General features: G+C 41.3%; 1 protein-coding gene across 4 annotated transcripts in view; it reads left to right on the top strand.

The window, feature by feature from the left end:
* Positions 1-11,353: 11,353 nt before the first annotated feature.
* Positions 11,354-24,206, top strand: part of NFIA (nuclear factor I A) — a gene marked incomplete at its 3' end in the record, with an annotated part of 387,320 nt that continues 374,467 nt past the window's right edge. For all 4 annotated transcript variants that reach the window (XM_082651779.1, XM_082651780.1, XM_082651778.1 and 1 more), the window contains exons 1-2: positions 11,354-11,712; positions 17,139-17,670. In XM_082651779.1, the coding sequence (XP_082507905.1) occupies positions 11,686-11,712; positions 17,139-17,670 (559 nt within the window). In that variant the 5' untranslated portion in view covers positions 11,354-11,685. The remainder of the gene's footprint in view (positions 11,713-17,138; positions 17,671-24,206) is intronic.

Raw genomic sequence — 24,206 nt, 5'->3', positions numbered from 1 at the left:
CACACACATCCCCACTCCAAAACATTTTTGAGTAGAGGCAGGATAAATACGACCAACTAAATATCCATGTTCTTGATTCTGTGCTGGATGATAAACAACTGTTGGTGGTATAGGCCTTCACAGAAGAGAAACCCAAATTGTTGTACAGTTTTGCGTTCATGATTTCATTGAATCCTCACAAAACTTCATGATGTAAGCGAGGCTGATGATATTCACATTTTACAGAGAAGGAAGCCAGAGGGAGAGGTTGAACTGCCGGAGGCCACAAAGAGCAGAGAATAGAGAACCAGATCCCTCACAGCTCTTCACACCAAGTTGCAGTTGCTGCTCTCACCCCCATCCTCATTTATTTTTCCTCAGAATTATCCTTGAACTGTCTGAGCACGTAGAGGTAAATCTTTCAGGTACCTGCCTGGATTTTATAGCTGTCCCTTCAATTTAGATAATTAACCATTTTCTTTCTCTTATCAGATTCACAAACAGTATTTCTTCACTTTCTCAGGCCTCTTTTCAACTTTGATAGCAGAGATAGTTATTCACTCCTTTCCCATTCCTGCAAAATATCCCTTGCATGATGTAATGAAACTGGCACTGAACTGGGGATTAATTCTTTACCAGCTGTGTGGCCGTGAGTTAGCTACTTCACTCTGCTAGTTTCAGTTTTATCATCTGTAAAATGTGGTGGTTGGAGACTTCTGAGGTCCCTTCAGCTCTTCTTCTGTGAATTGGGAACTCGTACTTTGCTACCTTCACTTTAGTCATCATACAGATTTCCTCTCTCTGGTTGTCCTAGCAGCTCAGTTGTGCACCATCGTCTTTGGTCTTGAGGAATTTCTAGTTTATTATGGTGTGTGTCTAAGATAAGAAGGATGGGTCTGGGGGTGGGGGAAATGGGGAGTTGTTATTCAACGTTATTCATCGGCTCTGCTTGATGAATAAGTTCTAGGAATCTGCTGTACAATTTAGTGTCTAGAGTTAGCAATACAGTACTGTATCCTTCAAGATTTAAGAGGAGAGACCTCAAGTTGAATGTTCTTACCACAAACAAAAGTTGGGGTGGGGGACAAGGAAATTCTGAGAGGTGCTGGATATATCTATTACCTTGATTGTGGTGATGGTACCATGGGTGTTGGTATACGTCCAAACTCATCAAACTGTATACATTAAATATGTGCAGTTCTTTGTATATCAATTATACCTCAATAAAGCTGTTTTTTTTTTTAATAAAAAGGATGGGTCCATGTGTTTGCCTTCGATTATGATTAGAGCCCACTAACTGTTAAAACAGTACTTAAAAAAATTGAAGCCTGAACTTTTTCCCAAGTCAGACACATCATAGCTAGAGCTTTGGGGAGGAATGCTAAACAAATTGAATTCTATTCAACCACTCACTATGTGAATGACCTTGAGTAACCCCTACAGTTTCCTGAGCCTTAGTTTCCTCGATTGTGTGGTGAGAATGACAATGGCTGACTTATCCAGAGGAAAGGTAAAGGTGAGAACATATGTGGAAGGCCTGTGACAAACTCAATGTCCTACTATTTTGATACTTAAAATTTCCACCTGGTCATAATGCCACATCTTGCATGAGCCACACTCCTGACCCTGTATTTCATCAGACTACAAGGCTGGAAAGCTAACAATTTGTTCATCTATTCATTCACATGTGAATTTGACCAACATTTACTGAGGATATACTGTGGCACTTGGCTTGTAGTTATACAAGGATGAATGAAGTCATCACACTTTCAAGGAGCTCATAGTCTAGCAGACAAATGGACAAACAAATAACTAATATACAATATGTAGAGAGCTGTCCTAGAGGTGAGGATAAGACATTATCGAACATGCAGGAGGGACTGATGGATTCTGCCAGGGGAGTTGGGAAGCAGCATTTGGTTCTCGAAAAAAAATGAGTGGAACCCATTTTTTAGGGATTTCTGGACAGACAAAAAGCACACAAACAAGGGAAGAGACGAATTAACATGTATGGTGTGTTCAGAAAGTGATGAGAAAAGTGGGTCATTTAGCGTGGATGGGACGAGGGGGTATCAGAGAGAATTGAGGCAGGAGGAGAGTCTGGAAAAGGAGGGTGATAATAAAACCAAATGTGATCTGTACCAAGTTGGGGGAAAACCATAACATTTTAGAGAGAAATCCAAAGGTATCATGAGACTATTTTATAATCTTGACTATTAGTTATAGTAAAGGCTAGGCTGCTATATCAGAGGCCTCAGAACACAACAGTTTAAATATGATCTAGGCTGGAGGAGCAGCTTTGCTCCATGAGGTCGTTTAGGGACACAGGTTCTCCTACCTTGCTGCTCTCTTGTCTCCTAGGGCGTTGTCCTGGTCTTTTTCACTGAAGTTCAGTCTCTAACATAGCCTCACTGCAGTCCTTAGGTCAAAAATTGACAAGAAATTTCTTTGAAGCAAGTGACATGGAGCTTGGACTCAGAAATTCTGCTCCCATTCTATTGAGAAGAACTTAACCATGTGTCATGCCTATCTGCAAGGAAGGCTGGGAAATATAGGCTCTAAACTGTTCATCTATGTCTCCAAAAATAGAGAACAGATTTAAGGGAGACAATAGTCTGCCACAACTTGCTTATTTGGAAGCCTCATCAAATCCTAGATTTAAATTTGCTTCTAGTATTTATCCTTTATATTGCCATGTTAGATCTCTAAATGCCAGTGTTGATTACTTAGCCTAAAAAGTACTTTGGATGATCTAGGATTTACCAAGCAAATCAAGAAAATGTGAAATATATCTGTGTGTTCAACATTCAACTTAGTTTGGAAATTTAAATTTATTATGAGAAAAATATTGCAATTCTGAATCATGTTTCTAATTCTGTAAGACTCTGATGTTCTAGTCTCCATATCAATGCCCTGCAAGAGGATTAAGTTTTTATTTGGGTCAACAAAGCAGAATTCCTGGAAGAGCCTACTATTTTCAAGGCATAAAACAGGCCTATGTGGAAACATGAGGCTCTCAATGGGGTTGACGACTCAAAATCACCCTATTCAATGTGCAGCTGATTTTCAGTGGGGCTGAAGTTACTGGAACACAAATTCAGGGTGTGGGAAGAGCTAATAGAGAGTAAACAGTCAATCTATGTGAGCTATCGTTATGGTTACTGTTTTATTTTAAAATTATTTAATATTGGTAGGTTTAAGGATATAGAAGTGGCAATTTGTGGGGTAAGGAGAGCCTCTTTCACTAATAGGTCTTATTATACATCGGGTGGATATTTGAACTTTGGGGAGAGTCTGGACAAATTGCACTCTTAAGTTGTCCCTGTTGATCAGTCCCTAAAGTAAATATCAATGGCGCGTCTCCCTTGCTTCCTCACCTCTCTCCTACCCTCTACTCTTGCCCCCCTTTCTCTCTCTTGCTCATTCATTCCTGCTATGCTATATAGTTCAAGACTTTATCTTCTCTCGCCTTTTTCTAACTGGTCTCTTTGCCTCCATTGCTAGCATGATCTTTCTAATTTGCAAAGCTTTCCTTGTCTATCTTTTAATTAAATACCTTTCATGCCTCCCCGGTCCCTCAAGCAAAAGTTTAAATGGCTCGCAAGGTTCTCCACCATCTTGCCTCAGTCTGCCTTTCTAACTACATCTCTAGTTACTGTAACACAAGCTAATACTAGCTAGAGCAACAAGCCACAATCGAACCCATCCCCATTCTCTGGCCCATTGCATACACTGACATCTCTGTGCTTTCCTGGACAGGAGTGCCCTGCCCCTCGATTGTTCACGTGGCAAATTCATACTTTTGGCCCAACACAAATGTCATTTCCCTTGTTTAGCTTTTTATCTATACATCCAGGCAAAATCAGTCATCTGTGTTCCCATTGCCATTTATGTATATCTAAGTTGGACATAGCACTTATTACATTACATTGTTATTTACCTTTATGTCTTGTCTCTGCCATTGGATTGAAAGCTTCTTAGAGGCAGGGATAATATCTTATTCTCTGTATCCCCAGCTAGCACATTCAATGTACCTAGAACATGGTACATATTAAACAGTAATAATATAATTATTATAGCTACCGTATATTGACCACATATAATGTACTAGGTAATTTACAAATGTTCTTAATATGTCCCATTTTTTCAGATGAGGAATCTAAAGCTTACAGAGGTGAAATAATTTGCCTGGAGTCACATAGTAGGACCAACATTAACACCTAAGTTGGACTCCAAAGCCTATACTATGTTGTTAACTAGATGGAGATATAAAAGTTCACTTTGGAAATTGTACTAACCTACCACATTAGACTAAGTTAATGAACTACAGACATTGTACACAAAACTCACTGTTACCACTTACTGACAAGGCCTGGCTTGCTTAGCATTGGGAATTATTCAGACCATGGCCTCTACAGAGCAATGCAATACAAGGTGATACCTCTTGTGCATTTCAAAGGCTCTTAGCTCTTGACAAAACAGACCTCCATTCTCACAATAGGTCGATGTCCTATTTTACAGGTGTTATGTAACCATCTCAAGATCACACAGCCCTAGCACCAGCTGAACTAGGCTTAGAACTTTTTTGATTACTTAAAAAATTATTTTTTCTTTTGACTTAAGCCACTACATCTCATCAAGTGTATTTCTAGGGTGAAAGTAGTATGCCAAGTGGAAATGTATGCTCAGTGGAGGAGGCCAGGATTAAATGCCACAGACTTCCTAGAGCCAGACAATATCTGAATCTATCAGCGGCAGACCAGAACAGCCAAGCTTGCTTAACACCAAGGGCAGCCACAGTACTAAACCTCCCAGCAATGCTGCATCAGTTAGCGAGTTGTAAAGTGCAAGCCTACAGCCAAAAATGTGGTTCAAAATAAAATAGGAGGTTTCTCTAACCTCTAATTTAACTGTGCAAGGTCCTGTTATTAATTAATTAGGTACCTTCACCAAGGACAGTTAAGAAAATCAGACAACTGCCAGGTTGCTTCCTATTCCTCTTGACTTCTTATTGGATAATTTTTATCAAGTGAGCTAAGCACACATTCTCACGTAACTCAGTTATTCAGCAAAACGTCCTACGCTACTTAACTGATGTAAAGCAAACACATTTAAAAAAAACGCAATAGCCCGGTTGTGAAGATTTCCAATTAAAGGGACACTCTCCCCACACCACCACTGCATCAATGGCTAGTTTGTTGTTTAAAACAAACACATGAAAGGTTGACATTGAAATATCCTGATTACATGATCTTAAAGGGTCTGGATTAATAAGATGAATCAGTGAGATGAAGGACTTAATATTCCAATAATTGTGGTTTAACCCTCCTCCCCCTTTAAATGTCGAGATTCTTACAGCTCTTCTTTTGGGGGGATGGGAGGTAGAGGGGTGCATTAAACTTTGTGGAACCCAGGTTTTGTAAGGATATTGACAAACCAGACAATTGCAATTAAGTTAGAACTTCACTGCATCTCCTGCTTTAAAGGAAGAGCTTTATTCTTGAGAGAGCGCACCTAACAATTTTATGTCAGCCATCTGCAGAGAGCAGAGTCAACGCTTTTTCCTTTCTGAACGTGGAGCAGAAGCTTTATTTCACTGAGAGTTCTCTGTGACATTTTGCACTCTCTTGATTTAATGAACCAAAGAGGATCTTTAACTCTTGGTCTACACCAGTGCAAATAAAGGTTAAATCTCTCACTAACCATCATGAACTAGCCTAATAACTCACGAGAGGTTGTGGAAAAAGAAACCGAGAAAGCAGGTGCGCAGACTTGATTAAAACGTGCAAAACCCGCACAACCGCAGGCAAAGGTACTATATCCTCACATCTCCCTAGTACCGGCTGTGAGGTCCGCAAGCCGGGGATCTACTACTGCGCCAAAAACACCATCCTGAGAGCGGGGCCTAGTAACACAGGGGCTTTTCTTCCGAACGGTGTCCCGACCGGAGCCTGCGCTGAATGCCGGGGCTCCTATTGGCCACACGCCGTGGGGGAGGAGGAGACTGGCGGGGAGAGCGACTGGAGGAAGGGAGAAGGGGGCAAGGCCTTTTCCCTGCCCCCTCCCGGCCCCCTCCGCAGGCAGCCGCCGGCGCCTCCTGCGTGGTTACTATGCAAATTGCAGCGATTGCGGAAATAAACAAGGGAGTAGGGAAGGGAGAGAGGGACTGCGAATCGATGGCAACTTCTGCAAAGTCTCGTACAATCCAAAGCACACAAGGCAAAACCAGAGAGAATCTGAGAACCAGCCAGCCGGGGTTGGATCGCTTTCAAAAGAGGAGAGACAGTGAGAGAGGCAGAGAGCGCGCGTTGCAATTGCAAAAGCCTCCTGATTTGGAGTAAAAAAAAAAAAAAAAAAATCTCCAAGAAGCCTGCAATTGGCCAACAGCTTAAAAAAAAATCTCTTCCGGGTTTTCAACGGTTCCAAGTTTATTTAGATATCTTTTCTCATGCAAAAAAAAAATGGGGACAACAAATGAAGCAATTCGTCCGAACATTTTAAAGTTTCTCACGTACTCTTTTTACATTGCAGTGGTACGTGGTACATCTTTAAACTTTCTATTTTGCGTTTATACGATATGTGTTTTATAAACAATAATGGTAGAATGATTTTGTTTAATGGCTAAGACTTTAAAATTTCTCTAGCTTGCATATGCATTGAAGTGACTGCTGGGTAAATGTCTATTGTAATGGTTTTGTTTTAAAGATGTAGCTTTGTGGATGGCTTTTTTTTTCTTTCTTTTTTGCTATGTGCATCAGGGACCGGGTTTCCTTTTTTTTTTTCCTTTCCTCCCCGAGATTTGAAAAAATTGCTGAGCTTGACAGATTTTTTTCCTCCTAGCGCTTGCTCGGTTCCAGAAGGGGGAAAAAAATCCTGTACGTGCTCTGTTCTGTAAAAAGACGTCTGGCCTCAGCAGTCAACCTAACCCGAAAAGAAATGTCTGGACCCAGAGAGTAATTGACTATTCGATCCTCTAATCAATGGGACAACATGGGAGATTGACAAAAGCTTTATCCAATCATATCCAAGCATGGGTGTACAATGGCTCGCAACAGCCAGAGGGGGCCGGGCAGAGAAGATCTGAAGTTCTCTGCGGCTCTGAAGGGGATGGTGCGGTTCAAGCTGTCAAAGCTACAAGCTCTTCCGGATTTAGCAAACACAATAGGAAAGAGTTTTCGAGTTTAAGAAAAAAAAAAAACCAAAACAGCGTGGGTTTTGTTTTGTCTTGTTTTGCGTGAATTGTATGCCTTCTTCTTTGCCTTTTGGGAAAAGTTTTAAAAAATTCTGCTAGAGAAATCTTTAACTTTGCATGAATTGTTATTTGTAAATTCAGGGAAGTTGTTAATGGTTGTGGAAGGTGAGGTTCAACTTTTAAAAATGTGTGGCTTGAAAACTGGGACTGTAGTGAGCTTTGGGAAGTAATATATTGCACAATTAGCCTTGCAAAACGTCTTACTCTGATTATCTTAGAAGCTTTGGCTTTTCAGGTACTTTGAAGGAATAGGCAAGCCTCTCTTGAACTCTAAACAACAGTTTTAAGGGAGAGAGACTGTTTCACAGGTGGACTGACAGCTGTTTTATACATTTGAAAGGAAGATGGGGAGAAAGAGAGTGTTGTTCTTGACTTTTCTTGAATTCTGTTTAAATATATGGTCAGTAGCGAATAGGATCTTGAGACTGGCCAAGTTCACGTTTCTTCTTGTTACCACAACAACCCCTGTGGAGGGTGTGTGTGGAAGATTGCTGACTCGCTAACTCTTAGCTGGAGTCTGGACTCTTGGACAAGTCTTTGACACCAATCCAGTGGAAACCAACTGCGGTAGCTTGTCTTGGAGACAGTAACTGGCAGCCTCTGACTAAAATATATCCATCTCTTCCTTCCCTCTGAGCTGTGTAGACACCTAATTCTGTTGGGAAGTGAATGGAAAATAATATAGGCTCTTTCCCATCTTTGGCTTAAATTCCCATTGAGCTATTTCCCAGGGCTTTAGGCATTCTAATCAAATCTGGCCTGGAAATCTGATGTAAGAATCCACTTGGATGCTCAGTTCAGGAACATGATTCAATTTAGGAATATATGCATATAAGAAAATCTGCACACAAGTGACTGTAGGTCAAAAAACTAGAGAAGAAAAATGTTGGAAGCTGCTAGTAATAAAGTTAGTCTTGGTAGGAACTAGAGTAAATGGCGTTGTCACTTACAAACCCCAATTTTACCTTCATTGCTTTGTACATTAAAATCTAAATCATATTAATAAGATCTTCCTATTAAGTAACCTCCAAAATGAGAGGTATTTGAGATGTACATATAAGTGAAACCTTATTGACATAATTTATATATCTAAGAGGATTTCACTAAAACTGGCAAGGTAACATTTCTGCAAATAAAACACAGCAAATGCAAGGCTGGGCTCTGTGCCAGGGAGAATATGGATAGCAGAGAGCATGACAGGAGCCTCCTTTGCGCAGAGACAATCCCATTTCAAGGCAGCCGCCTAGCACTTGCAAAATAAATGACTGGAGTGGTTATTTCCAATAAGGGGTTTATCCTTCCTAACAATGGGTCACTTATACGATTGCAGTAAACTAGTTTTTGTACTTCACCTGTGTTTCCTATACTGTTCTCTCTACTATCCTTTCTTTCTTCTCTTCGCCCTCCATCCCTGTTCTCTTTCAAGGGTTTTAGTATCTTTGTGAACTCTGGACAAGGATTTACTTTTGCAACTTGGGACGTAGGGGAGAGGGTTGGAAAGGTTTTCTACCCCCAGTCTGCCCTTTGAGGAACATCTGTTTCTTTGTGTGTTTAAATTTATGCCTGTTGGAGAGAAAGTTACCAGAAGCCTCTCTGTAACTGTAACTCTTCTACTGTATTTTTCGCAGTCCTGTTTCCAAAGGCTGTAGTTGGAACTGTGCTTTGTAGTGTTTCCCCCGCCGGCCCACCCCCCCACCTCCCGCGGGGGAGGGAGCGGGAGCTGGCGGAGGTAGGAGAGAAAGCAGGAGCGGATGTGCAGGGCTTTGGTGCTGAACTTGGATCCAGCCCTTGCCTAGAGGGCGCAAACAATCGTCCCATATCCAAAAGTCTTACGAAGGGCGCCAAAAGTTACTTAAGATAATATTGCTAACCGCAGAAAGCTGGAAATCGCGGGCACATCCACTGCTGCAACAAAAGAAGTTTTCAAAGTAGAAATAGCAGCATTAAATTTCTTTCCCCATTTTTTTTTAAACCAGGGCGACGTGCCAGCCCTTTCTAAAAAATTATTTTCCTTTTTTTTGAGATTCAATTAAAAGTCAGCATCTTTGCTGTTTTGGGAAGAGGCAGATGTGAAGTCTATCTTTTAACACACCAAAAGAAAGATTTTAATCTGCTCTGGAAGAAAGCTTCCCAAGAGTACACACTCGGAACAATAACTTCTCACTGTGCCTCAGTTACATGTTGGAACCGTCAGCCAGAAACTTCTATCGAGGAAACTTGGAGCGCGTTGAAGTTATAGATCCCAGCGAGGGTTTTCGTGGCCAGGGATGTTGTCTCCGTTATTCGGCTTGACATTTAGGACGTTTCTCCCCTACTGATAATCCAAGAGGAACCAAGGAAAAGCAGTTGTGTAGTTTGGGAAGACGGGGCTCTCTCATTAAAGGTTTAAGTCATTATTTCCCCTCACCCCTTAATAAATAATCAGAGTTTTCCAAGGAGATTTAGAAGCGGGGCGGGGGGCGCGTGTGAAAATGGTCTCTTGAGAATTCAGGAATTATTCTGGCAATAAAGTAACTGGAGAACAAGCATAAAATCACGTTAGAAAGATGCAGACTATTTCAGAGAACTTTGTTTTCTCCAGTAGCATATTTCTTGCTCCTTACTTTTAAAAAGGGGGTGGGGTGGGGGAGAGTCTGAATGAGAGTGGCCTTAACATGTCACCTCACCCTCACATGCTGAGTGGGCATTCCTACAGTAATTTCCTCTTTTCAGAGGCTCTCTAGCTGTGTAACCTCTACCAAGGTGCAGATTCCCCTGTCTGTGTGCCAGAGCCTTTAACGTGATACAGTCGTCTTTCCTTTTGGAATCTTGAGAAGGATTAGAAAATGCAGCAGGCTGCAAACTAGAGTGAGGGAGATGAGGAGGAAGAAATGGGATGGGGGTTTGGAGGAAGGAGGTATACTTTTTTTTTTCTTTCCCATCAGTGAAGACAGCCTAGAGAGAAAATATGAGGTTAAAACAAACTGGAAAAGCAGGCTTATTGGCAACTTGCCAAACCCTAAAAACCACCCCCTCTTTTGCCAAAACAATACTTTAGCAAACCTAAAATAATTGCAGGAAGCTCTTTTCCATTTTAAGAACTATTACCTGGGGGAGGGAAAAAGAGGGGATTCTTAAAAGGCACCCTTCCAGAGGTGTCTCAGGAACAGGGACAGTAATGATAGCATGTGTCCAGTTCTGGGCACGTGTTTGTGGACCAGAATATCTCCCTTCCCTAAGGGGACATCCCTTTCACATTTTTTTTTTCTTCCTAAAAAGAGAAAGATGTCATAGCTAAACCACCGTTGTTTCTGAACGTGATAGAACTTTTTCTATGGCGTCTGTGTTCAAACCCACTAGTTTCACAGTCCTGGGAGGGAGAAAGCTAGTTAATCTCCGCCTCCCTTTCTCCAGACACCACCCCCCCCAGCCCCCAAATCCGGTGAATCTTCCTTGTGAAAATTTCCCCCACCACCCCCGCTTCTGGAGGCCATAGGACTGAAGCTGCACAAAGTTTGCAGGATTTTGTGCATAATTACTTCTGCCGACGATCTATTCCCACAAAAAGCTTCGTTGGAGAGACTACAATGCTTTGAGCCGTACCGCATTTCAGAAGGGAACAAAAGTTACCTAGGAGGTCTGATTTTTAAAAAATATTTGCATACATGCAAATTTGCCCCCCCCCCCGCCTTCTCCGCGGTTCTCTACGTGCCCACGCAGCGAACCGAGGGGTGCAGGGCAACCTGGCAAAGTTGCCCAAGTCTTCCACCGAGGTCCGCGAAGGTCTGCGGCGGGGGTTGGGGGATGGGAACGAGGAAAAGTAGTTTTGTTTGCTTAAGCACATCCTGTGGCAGCCTATAGCTGCCCGGGAGTACAGACTGTAACTGCTCCTCACTGCGTTACCCAGTAATGCGCTGAGCGGGGACTGGGGGGGCGGAGGGGGGTGCCGAGCGAGCGAGCGAGCCAGGGAGCGAGCGAGGGAGCGAGAGAGGAGCGAGCGCGAGCCGCCGCGGAGGCTCGGGACCCGGCTGGCCGCGCGGCGCCGCAGCCGCCCCCTCCCCCACACCGCCCCCCCCACCCCCCCGCGGCGGCGCGAGCGGGCGGCGGCCGTGCGGTGCGGTGCAGAGCGGAGGCGGAGGCGGGCGCGCGGGCAGCTCGCGGGCACCCGGCCGGCGGGCGCGGGAGCTGGAAAGGGTGCGCTATGCCTTTAACGCCCGCGTACAGTAGACATGTATAGTGGAGTGTAGGGAAACTCTAGGCGGGGTTAAAGTTCAGCTCATGGAGCGGCAATAGCGCTGGCTGGCTGCAGTTGAGCCGAGTTGGAAATGTGAACGCAAGAAGCAGGCTTGATTTTTTTTTCTCCCCCCTTCTCTCTCTCTCCTCCTCTCTCCCTCTTTCTCCTTTCTCACCCGCACTCACGCACACCTCCAAACCGCACACCCAGACGCACACGCACACCCCACCGCCGGGCAGTGATGTATTCTCCGCTCTGTCTCACCCAGGTAAGCAGCTGTTTGGATGCGGAGGGGCTGTGGGGGTCGGAGTGGCGGGGGCCGACCTGGAGCCGGGCCGGGGGTGCCGGGGACCCCGGCGCCAGCAGGGCCCGGGACATGTGTCTCGGGGTGTGCCCGTGTCTGCGCGTGTTTCGGTGTGTGTGTGTGTGTGTGTGTGTGTGCGCGTATGCTCGTGGAGGGGGGGTGGTGGAGAAATACAGCTTTAAGAAAGTAACTTTGTTTCCATGCGGGTGCATTCCTCTTGCACGGCCATTTGTGTGGGCACATGGCTAATGGCGCCCTCTTATTAATGCGTTAATTAATATCGGGGCGATTGACTGCGGAACGGCGGTGTTTTCGGACGCCCCGCACGTGTTTCGGCGGGGTTGCAGCCCATGACACGCTGAAATCTGGACTCAGCGTTTCTGCAGCCGCGAGGCCGGTTTCTGTAGTTAACGCGGCGCCCGGGGAGGGGGCCGCCGACGGAGCCCCCAGCACGCCCCGCACTCTCGGGGCCGCTGCACCCCTGGCTGCGGGAGAACTCGGGTCCCCGCGCCCGCTGCCCGCCCGCTGAGCCCGCGCCGCAGCAGCCTCCCCAAACTCTTACTTTTGTTTATTGTTTGTCAGCCTTTGGGGTCCGGCCGCGGGAGGGACGCGGGCCAGGGCCCCCGCCGGGACAGCGCCCCTTGGGCATGGGCGGGCGGCGGCGAGCCGGTCCCGGGGCTCGGCGGAGCGGAGCTGCGTGGCCCCGCGTCCCCCCGCGCCGGCCGGGTGGAGCCTGCGTCCTCGCCGCCAGTCGCCCGCTCGCTTTCCCGAGCGAAAGTTTCGGTGTCGGGACGAGCCCACGCTGCGCGGGTCGGCGAGCGACGGAGGCCGCGGGCCGGGGCGCGCCGGGCGGAGTTGGGCTACCGGCCGCGAGCCTGAGCGGCGGCCGGGCCGGACGCGACTCCCCCCCACCCCCCCCCCCCGCCGCCGCCGCCGCCGCCGCCTCCCGCTGCTGCCGCGCGACTCGGGCCGCCCAGCGCACAGGACGGGGGCAACTTTTCCCTCCGACCTAACTCGGAGCGTGGGTCTCTGTCGCCCCAGCGCCTCTCCTTTCCATGCCCTCCCTTTCCATCCCTCCCTTGTCTGCACCACCCCCAGGCAAAATATTGCTACTTCACGGCCCCAAGTTTGGTCCCTTTTGAATATATTATTTATTTTCTTTGAGTAAAAGGCATGAAGCTAAAGTGATCTTGCGCTAAAATTTTTTTGAAGAAAAGTGTGAGCCTTCATACTGTTTTGGTACATTGCGATCTGACCATTAATCACCTAGATGAAGTTTGTATGCTTCATATAAAATGTTTATTCACCACTCCCTTCAAAAACCTGCTACCACCTCTTGCTTTCATTTAGCAGGAGATAACGGTTTAACCGGAATACTTTCTGGAAGACTAAAAAGTATCCATAGTTTCTTCTCTCCTCTCTAGTTTCTGGATTCATTTCCCACATGACATGCCTTCTTATTGCAATATCTAACAGTCATCTACCGGCTATTTGATCTCAGAAGACTCTTAAATGCATCTTCTATGTTGAAATGGTCTGTTTGGGATTTAGGCCTAGCATTAATAATGGATAGCAGTTGCTTTTAGTTATTGTAAAAGTTTTTTATTTTTCCCTAACAAACTTCCAAAGTTCCTATTTTAGTAACTCGTGGAAGTATGGAATGAAACTTTTCCAACCAGTTTTGGCAAGGTTCACAATTGCATATGGATAAGATGCAAAGTGTAAGATAATTTGAATGAGTTATGACTACAGTGAAAATGCTGAGATTCAAAGGCTGAAGTTCTAGCTGGCAAAAGTTTGCAGCACGTAGAACTGGTAGATAATACCAGTGTGCTGCCCTAGTGGGGAAGGACCTTAGCAGACACATTAGCGTCTTCGCCAGTGAGCTCTCAATAGATAAATTTGTATTTTGGGATGGTGCATACATGAGGATACCTGTGTACCCATGCAGGCCCAGGGCATAGTCAGGTATTTAACAAAGTTGGATTCTTTTGGTTCATGAGCTATTATCACATTAAGAAAGTTTTTTTTTTTTTTTTTAAACCTATTTGGCAGTGACATTTAGTAGGCCTTCTTCTGGAAACACCACTAAGAGAAACGCTTACTTAGTGTAACAGTTTGTAAAGAAAATGTACACTAAATAGTGAATGAGGGCCATATATTTTATGAGTTCTTCTTTTAGAAATTGATTCACAATTTATTTAACTTGCCGGAACATTTATAAAGCTTTAGAGCCAGTTTTAAAAAGAAAAACTTAGGTAGTTTATTGGTCATTAAAGAAAGTCCAGTAAAGCGCAGTGATAAAAATTACTCTAAATGAAAGAATAAAATCCATATACGTGTGCAATTTTTAAAAACTTTATCAGGAAAATTCCAGACATCGTATTTTAATCCATGTGGACACATCTTAACCAAATCATGTACCTGGTCATAGAATGGTAACAGTAGAAATTTATAGGTGAACCTTTGAAAGAAGTAGTTCCAAAAATATCAGCATTCCGTGGTTCCGAAACTTGGCTTACTTACAAACAGATGAACGTTGAAGATGCTGATTCAAAGTCCTACCACTTTAGAAACAGGTTTTCAGGTTTGTTTTTATTGGTGGCCCATAACTTTCTCACTGAGTACATAACGTAAAATATTCTTTGTTTTCTCTTGAATATTTTGAAATATTATATAGCTTATGGCGATATGTGCAACAACATGCTTTATAAGGGCATACTGTTTTGTTTTTAAACTAATTTATGCTGTGCCTGGGCATTTCCTGCAAGTGAATGATGTTCTTTAGTTTTGATGTTCTGGAATATTTCTAATTGTGCATTGAGAAGTATAACTAGCCCTTTCCTTGTGTATGTGAGTAAGAGTCATACAAAATATTGTGCACTTTTATTGGCACATTCTTAAGACCTTTGGGGAGTAATAACTTGTAAATACTTTTGATGTAAAACTGGGAACTTAGATTATTCTTAATGATTAGTTGAGATAGTTGGCCTCATTTAAGGATTTTTATGATGAGATATATGGGCAGTTGGTTGGCAGGTAAACAAAATCCTTTTGAACACGAATGCACGCAGTTCGCAGTTCTCTGAGAAGCATATTGGGAGTATCTTCGAACACTTAAATGTCACATTAGAAGGTTTATTTTAAATGTTTATCATCATTAATAAAGCTCTTTAATATGACAAGGTTTTGACATAAATATGAATTGTTTGGAGCTAAGTTATTCTTTGCATTTTAAAATGGGGCTGAGACTTTAAAATGAAATCCTCATTTTGGTGAAAGCTCACTTTGTAGTTAAGGTAGACTCCGGGCGTTCTTTGCATAATTCCACAGAGCCTTGGTCCCTAGCATGTGTTGTGTATATGAGAAAATCAGTCAATGTGAAGGACTGTTTCAAACCCCAAATTTATGTATTTTAGAGCATTTCAAGGATGAGCTCAGAATTTAGTAATGTTTAAATGCTTTGCAGTTTGGCGTATACCTTATAGATAAACTGTGACTTGAAAAATGCTCCCCCCACCCCATTTCTCTCTTCTAAAGTACGGCAATAGGAAAGATTCTGAAGCATCAGAAATTTTAAAGTGCTAATGGTGTATGGGGAAGAATAATAGAATTCTTGTATTTTTCTCTGTTTTTTCCTCCACTTAAAGAATGCACATGTGTTGTGAAAGCTGACTTCTCTTTTGGATTCTTTTATTGAAAAAGAGCAGTTTTCAAACCTAAACTTGAAATACGGAGCCTGAAATTTGTTGAGAGAGGAAAAAAAAAATGTTGATTATTGAAATGATTTAGTGTGTATTATATTAATATAACCTTACTTTAAAAAAAAAGTCATATGTAGTGTTTAAGTGATTGATTATAACTTACAATATTTTAACAGGCTTGATTGTTAAAGTATTTCACCAATTTTTAGCACTCAGTTTATATTTGAACATTTAAAAATTAATAATTGCTTTAATAGTAATAATATTTTGGACATTACAGTTACTTGTGCCTCCAAAATATATTTAGATGGATATTACAAACCAAAAAAGAATGCATTTTATATTTGTCTGTCCTACACCGTTTTAAAAAAAGTCATCAAATATCTCTTTGGTTTTCTTATCCTCATTTATTTGAAAGTAAATAATTTATCTTTTGGGGGGAGGGTTGTGCGGTGGAGAGAAGTTAAGATTAGTAAGATTACTGTGGGTTGGTTAATCAAAAGTTAGATGTACTCAGAAAGCTTTGTGGAGTTACTGTTTAATTTTTCTTTAATTTTATATTTCTACTTCCTAAGAAAATGTCAAGTAAAAGAATCAAACATTTTCCATAAAACAGTAAGAAAAATTTAAATGTTTTAAATTCAATTTTATTTTCAAATTACTTGGATTTTAAGAGGCAACCATGAGGGTTTCCCGGGAGTCTCGTAAACATTGAATATACCAGGTTCCCTGTTTCTCTGTGAGAAAAAGCCTGAAATATTATTTTCAAAATTTGAATGAGTATTCTGTTTTTTCGGAATGATTATTACTGAAGGTATTTCACAATCAGATCAGTAAATTGAATGTGTTTAGTTGCAACCGTGTTGTCACAGTGACGCATTCTTTACTATCTGGCTTGTACGCTTTTCTTTGTTTTTTTTTTTCCTTTTTTCCCTGTTTTGTTTCATTTCTATAATATCAGCAATTATGTCTTGAACATAGATCTTTTATTTTAGTCTGGTGAATATCAAATCCATCTCTTCTTTTGTATATGGACCTGCCAAATTTTTCTAAGTTTTTGACTAAAAAAAATTGTGTGTAACTAATACTTAGAAAGGAATTAGATGTTACCAAAATGACTAAGAAACAGATCAGAGTCTACATCAGAGTCTACTTTTAGAGGGGAAAGTCTTTGTTTCCATTGATCGTAGAGATGATTTTTGCTCCTAGACTTCCATAAACATTGACTGGCATCTAAATGTTTAGGATTTGCCAATCTGGCCGCCGAGCCCTGGCTGTACTACAAGTAGTGAGGTCAAGGCTGGAGCAAAATTAGATATGCCTTCCTTGAAATAGGGTTAAGATTATATGTTGTTATAAACATTTCGATAAACTTCACTTACTGTCTAAGGAACCTGGGACCTAGGCCCGACAATAGAACCTGGTACACTTCCGTGAACATAACAAAACATTTTTTACTTTTTAACAGTTTTCTTCTTTAAGATTGTGAGACATGATACCGATGAATTTATTTTCCCCCCTCTTGGACTTCCCAAAGGGATCCCACGTATGATTTTGGTAACATAATGCTTGAATCAAATTTCAAGTGAAATAAGGATATATTTTTTTAAAGGTGAACACCTGAAGAAGCGTTGTTGCCTTTTGTTTTCATTATAGTTATATTTTTGTCTTCATTCGTTTCCTCAGGATGAATTTCATCCTTTCATCGAAGCACTTCTGCCCCACGTCCGAGCCTTCGCCTACACATGGTTCAACCTGCAGGCCCGAAAACGAAAATACTTCAAAAAACATGAAAAGCGTATGTCAAAAGAAGAAGAGAGAGCCGTGAAGGATGAGTTGCTAAGTGAAAAACCAGAGGTCAAGCAGAAGTGGGCATCTCGACTTCTGGCCAAGTTGCGGAAAGATATCCGACCTGAGTACCGAGAGGATTTTGTTCTTACAGTCACAGGGAAAAAGCCTCCGTGTTGTGTTCTTTCCAACCCAGACCAGAAAGGCAAGATGCGAAGAATTGACTGCCTCCGCCAGGCAGATAAAGTCTGGAGGTTGGACCTTGTTATGGTGATTTTATTTAAAGGTATTCCGCTTGAAAGTACTGATGGCGAGCGCCTTGTAAAGTCCCCGCAGTGCTCTAATCCAGGGCTCTGTGTCCAGCCCCATCACATAGGGGTTTCTGTTAAGGAACTCGATTTATATTTGGCATACTTTGTGCATGCAGCAGGTAAGTGCAATGGTGAAAAGTCGGTCCACTTTCTCGCGTGTGCTTTTTTTCCTGATGACCTCTGTATGTGCTGGGCCATTCCCGAGCTCCCTACGGCAGGCCATGTCCACATGGACGGTGTGGTATCCAAGGTAGACCAACATCAGAGTAGCCAGATCCTCCATTGTTTGAGGTTCCACCTTCATTCAGGTGGAAAAGCATAGCTTGGAGAGCATTCTCGCTAAGTTTAGTTCTTTTGTCAAGTAGTGTTCTCAGAGGTGTTAGTAGTCAGTTATGGGATATGTTTAAATCACGTTTTTTGATGAGGGGTGAGAGAAGTCTTATAAAAACCCTTGTAAGAAAGAGTCTGTTTTAACTGGCAAGTGATCTAGTTAAAAAGCGTTTAGTTTGGTAGTGAGGCAATATTTTTAGTTGCTTTTCTTCTGGGAGTGTTTTTATCTACTGGGGTCTCTTGAACCCCCCTGCTAATTAAGAAGAGGTTGGAGGTAAGATTGCTATCAAATCGCTGATCATTTATGAAGGAAAAGGAAATCACACTAGTACAAACTTAGTAGCTTTGTATTAGGAATACTTAGTGTTGTTTACAATAGCTAAAGGAAAAAACAAACCAATTCTTTAAGTAATTGATGGAAAGATTAATCTTAAAAGTAACCAAACCTGTATAGTTCATGAGCACATTGAGAAATAGATATTGATAATTGATTTGGTGAGTTGCTTGATTTGTAATAAAATTCTTTATTGTTCCAAGGCGGTTTTCAAGGCATGCTTTACCTGTGCATATTACAGCATGCAGAATAGCATTCAGGATAAAACTATTGAGGACTGGATAAAATAATGCATTTTTACTTTGTTCCTCTCATCTTGTTTTAGACAAAAGGCTCATTGTGTTACGTGAAAGCTCAGGTCTTGTGAAACTTGTTGACTTTTTATATGTACATATCGGTCTTGCTAGATTACCTTCATGGCAGTTACTTGAGCCAGATGGAAGAAAGAAGGTTGTGGAATCCTACCAGTAGGTTGTTTTGGGGTTCATGTATTTTTTTTTCATAAAGGACAGAGAAGATGTTACCTGTAAAAGCGATACTCCATTGTTTTGCAAAACATTTTCAATTCTAAAAATATGAGCTCTTAGAAGTCATCTGATATCCTATTCTATTATTTTTCTCAATATATGTTTTAGAAAGAGAACTTTTGTTATCCATCCGTCCTTACATAAGAAACTGGAGAAATTTACTTTGCAAGCATGTCACATCATCATTTGCATTCTGTTGGCAGGGGATAAATGAGTATTTTAGAGGATGTGATCTGTAAGTGTTTCAACTATTTGGGTTTTTGAAAATGTATACTTAATTATAAGAAGTGCCTGTTGCTTTAGCCAGTTCTGGGTAGCGAAAACGAAAAGGCAGCACCTTTCAGATGACCTCTGAACAGGAACAAGTGGCCCTTTCTTAACTCCCTGTTAACCCTATTGTTGTTACTTTATTTTGTCTATTGAAAAAGCAGAGTTAAAATTTTTTCAAAATTTATTTGCATATATAAGTGGAGAATCTACTAGGACAAGGTGCAAAAAAAGTTGTGGGTATTATATGCTTTGGGGGAGCACTCTCTAAAAATCTTGTGTTTCATCTCTTTGATATTTGGAGAAGTAAATAACATAATAAATGCTCTAATGGACCAATATAAGAAATTGCAGGTGTCAGTGGGTGATGCCCATCATGGTAGGTGCTTCCTTACAAGGTAACATCAAAGCGAAATACCTGTTATGCGTTTATTGGTGTGAGCAGCATCTCTTCTGATTTTTAGATGTGAACGTTTCCCTTAGATTCACAGAGACACGGCCTTCCTCGCTCTCGCCGTTTCACGTTGGATTCTCTCTCGCTATTGACAGTTTGTGCCTGTGCTGTGGCTCCAGATCCCTTGAGCCATCATAGTTGCTGTGGTTTCAATGACCTGAAGGGTGATGTTGGTAAAATGGCAGGTAGACTGTTGCTTAGGAGAGTTAGCATCCTTATTGCTTATGAAAGATTTATTGCCAGCACTGTGGATCAGACTACCTTTCGGTTCGGTTTTCCTGCGCCTCCCAGAATCCCTCGGTCGCCTGAACGGTGGCCAAGTACAGGCCATTGGCTCTCCCTGCGCAGCCGTGGCGCCTCTGTGCGCACCAGGATGGGTCTGAGGGATGCTCAAGGCCTTTTGTCTGAAAATATCTCAAATGTGATTTAAGAGATTTAGAGACCTGTTATTTGTGGAAGGGAAGCTGCCAATACAAATAGGAGGTAGATCGGTCAACTCACATACAACTGATTTGACAAGCATCTGTTATAATGCTGAAGATTTGTAAACACTAAACAATGTTTTTACCTCCTTAAAAGTTTTGAGAACTTGCCAGTATTGGCAGGAGGCAGAGACTCTGAAATGTGCTTCAAGAAACATGCCAAAACCATTGTGGCCTTTTCACCTATAGTCTTTTTTTTTCCTCTCTTTCTTTTACATGTATTTTTTTTCTTCCAAAATGCCATTTTTCCCCCTTGATGGCCACGGGAAGATCCTTTTTTTTCTTTCTAAAAATGCATATAATAATTATTGCTTCATGCCTCAGCCTCTCCTTGGGAAGGAAGTTGAAATCTTAGAACGCACATGTAAATACTGGAAGTTACTGCAGAATCAATTGTTTTTTAAAAGCGGAGGTGATTTTTCTAAGACGTATTGAGACGCTAAAATACAATACATAAACTGCATTCCTTTTTCTTCTCCTCTAAATCCAGGGGCATTAGAACTGTGTGAATTTTGTGGCTGATAACCAGTAACAAGTGTAATGAAATCGGAGTGATTCCATAAGCCTGAGAATTTCATCTCATTAAAAGTATAAAAGAGTAAAACCATTTTATGCCTTTAATTTGGTCTCTCTTTGAGTCGTTCTTCCCATGTATCATATGACAACTTTGAGATATTATGGTATTGTGGTAAATGGTGTTCTTTGTGGGCATGTAACAGTAAAGCTAATTTATGACCAGTCTTTACCAGATGATCTGTATCAGAATCTACAATATACCCGGCACGTGGCAAGGTCACAATTTAAGTTGTTAAGGTCATAACCTTAGCCACCAGGCATTTGACCTTTTAGATAAAGTTAACCTTTGTTCATTAGTAGGCACTCAACCGAGAACTTTCTGGAGAGTTTTTTTTTTTTTTTAAACTGCTTCTGTATAACTTCTGGTAATGTAATCAGATTCTAGAAAGATTTTCTGTTGAGTTAGTTAAATTTTGTAAGAGGTTAGACTTTTTAAGGACTCATCTCTTGGATAGAGGTAGGTTGCTGTATCTAGGCCATAAAATGACTTTTTATAGTTATTACCTGCTGCGGGTAGAATGAAAGCTGAGGTAGCTGTGTGGAGATGTTTAAAAACTAAAATTAAACAAATAGAATTATGTTTAATTCAATGAAGGCCTTTGCTAATTTTTGAGTGGCATTAGGCCCCAAAGCTAAATCACAATGAACATCTTCACTTTTTGCAGATGAGGAATTTTTTAAGATTGGAAGTATTTTTAGTTACCTTAAAATTCACTCTGAAAGACTAATACATGACCAGAATTTGTCAGGTAGTTGCTGTAATTGCTAATTAGCCAGGGATGGAGCGAATTGAACTTGTCCTAATGGTAGCAGGAGTACTTGTTAGTTTCAGGGTAGAAAGTGAACGCGTTTGCACAGTAGTGTTTTAGTTTAATAGTTACGGATCGCTTCCATGGTCTCCCTTTACTACCTTTACTTAGTGTTGCTCGGCAGGAATAGTAAAGGTCCCGTCGCTTACTGAAAGAGTTGCGGTGTCTGAGAAGCCTGGTGCCGGTCCTGGAAGCCTGACAGTGGTGTTACTGACGACCACATTACCTGTACCATATTGTCCACTTAATTATGCTGTCCTGAACGCTCATTTCAAATTATTTACATTACTGCTAGTTCTGCTCTGATAGGCCACGTATTATTCCATTTCAGCAGAGAGAGAGAGAGACTCCCATTCAGGTGCATTCTAGTTGTAATTTGGCTTCGTGATTGCCATTCCTTCATATAGTAATAGAGAAAGCCGTGATATGCAGATAGACCAGATGGTCATGTTGACAGATTGAGAATTCACTTCCTGCTGCTCCAGAGCAGGTGTAAGATTAGGAGTGTCTGTGTAGGAACGTGTGTGCGCTTCGTGTGCATGTGTGTGCACATCCAGGCTGCACACAGAGTGCTGGTTAGAGTAGGGGGAATGATTTCTTTTTTTAAAAAGCTGCTACCTTAAACACAGTGTAACTGTGTAAGGTTATCAGTGCATACAGAATAATAATTGTAAAAAAATTTAAGTTGATAATGTTAGATTGTTACAGTTTATAATTTTATGCCAAATTAATTATGATAATTTTTAAATTTTTAGGTAACTTACCATGTTAGTTTGTGGCAGGATTGTATATCTAAAATATATTCAATATATTCTGTTAACAGGGGTTTGTGTGTATGTGTGTTTACACTCAAATCCAAGACTATACATTATTGAATTAAACTTCTTCATTACCCTAATAAACTCCTTAGTAGAAAGTTGTGTAGTTAGTTTCTGTGATTTATAATAATAAAAAAACATATTTGGAAAAAGAAGGGGTAAGATTAATATACAGTGATATTTAATGAAGACAGTAAGTACCACCCCATCTCAAACTCTAACCTTAAACTAAAGATGGATTTTGTGGCTGATTGATCTACTGTAACTTATTGGTATATGCACACAGTTATAGAAAATGTCATTTATCTTTCTGTTTATCTTTTAATTCTTTAAGGGAGATAGCACAAACAATCAACAAACTTGAGATTAAATATGGCTTTTATATCCTTGAGTATTTTCTGCATAACTTGAAGATAGTAACAATATCCTCTATTTAGAACATAGTAACAATACCCTTTATCTAGAATGTAGTGAGGAAGATGGAAGTTGAAGGATAGAGAGTGTAGAGGTATAGGGAGGTATAGGTGTTCTTCAGTAGAAGGGAGGTCAGCTCATTTATGGCTCAGAGGTTTGAGTGTTGGTAAGAAATTTCCCAATGCTGCTGGCTTGGATTTGCCTTGTCTGCTTTTCCACCCAGTGATGGATAGCATTAATTTGAACCTATTTAGGGCTAGTGTGGGAGAAACCACAGCCTTTGTTGTGGTCACTGGTATACACAGTAGGACTGGTTGTTTTCCTTGGTTAAGGCCTCAAGCTGCTTCCAGAGGATGCAGAACAGCCTGTCGGTTTTTTAAAACTTGCACAGAAGCAGCAACAATTCTAATTGCTCACAAATGTTAATATAGATTATTGAAAACAATTTTGAGGTTAGGATAGAAGAAAAAACATAAAGTACAGATTGCGTTCATTGAATGTGCTAAACACCAGTTTGTTGTCATTTCAGCAATTATTTCCCCATGGTCGTTTAGAGGTCAGATCTTGCTTTTAAATATATTATAAATTGTAAAGCCTTGGAAGGTGATGTCAGGGGAAGGAAGAAGAAGTCAGGTGGAGGAGGAAGAGAATGAATAAACTGACATGCTTTGTTAAGAGAAACATAAAACCGTGAACTTAATGGCAAATGGAGATGCTCTAAAAAGTGTTTTGGTTTAAGTAATGACTGTAAAAGGATCCCAAGCAGCAGGATATCTAGTGGAGAATTTTATAATCCATCTCACCATCATTTTTGCATAGTATGCTTCAGATTAAGAGACCTATTGGGGGCTTTGGAGTTTCTATTCAGATTGTTAGAAAGAAAAGTTTTGCAGAAATTCTTTGTAGGGTTTAGGGGTCTAGTTAGGGACACTGTGGCATGCATAAACTTGGAAAAGGGGCTATTGAGATATTCGTTATTATTACCATTTTGCTTTTTAAGGGGTAACCTACAATGTTGTCAACATTTTAGCTCTCTCCCGCTAAGGCAACTGTAAGATAGAAATGATTGATCCAAACTTTGGTGTCCCTGAACTTACCGGAATTCTCCAGCTGCTGCTAAGATAGAAATGGCTTTTTCCCTAGGCATTTCCTAAAATATTAGAAAACAGTGCTTCATGTTTTGGTATGATAATTCCACAGGGTAAAAGTATATTTTATCTAATGGAATTAGTCTTCTTATTAATACTTTAGTGAAATAAACATGGCTTATGAGCCAAAGGAATAATTCCACAAATGACAAATTGCTGCTACTTTGTAGCAGAGGATATTTTTGCTTTTCTGTTTGTAAGAGACACTAAATGAGATAAGATTGAGAGAAATAAGTTCATTTGTGTTACGTATTTTGGCGAGTTTGTTCTGTGATATATTGCTAATCTCAATCTCAGAAATGATCAGGATGATCATAATAACTGGAGTTTGAAGTGGAATAGCTTTAATGTTTTTTGAGAACTTTAAACTATTTGTCTTAAACTCTTTGTCTTCATGTCTTACACATATTTTCCTAGTGGTAAATTTTGGACCTAAATCGATTGAGAGTAGAGAGAAGGAGATGGATGGAAGAAAGGAAGGAAGGAAGGCAGACAG

The sequence above is a fragment of the Grampus griseus genome, assembly GCF_964374135.1.
Source record: "Grampus griseus genome assembly, chromosome: 1".
NCBI classification, from domain to species: Eukaryota; Metazoa; Chordata; class Mammalia; order Artiodactyla; family Delphinidae; genus Grampus; species Grampus griseus.
Note: the sequence above shows the minus strand (reverse complement) of the source record. Positions and strands in the feature narration are given on the sequence as shown.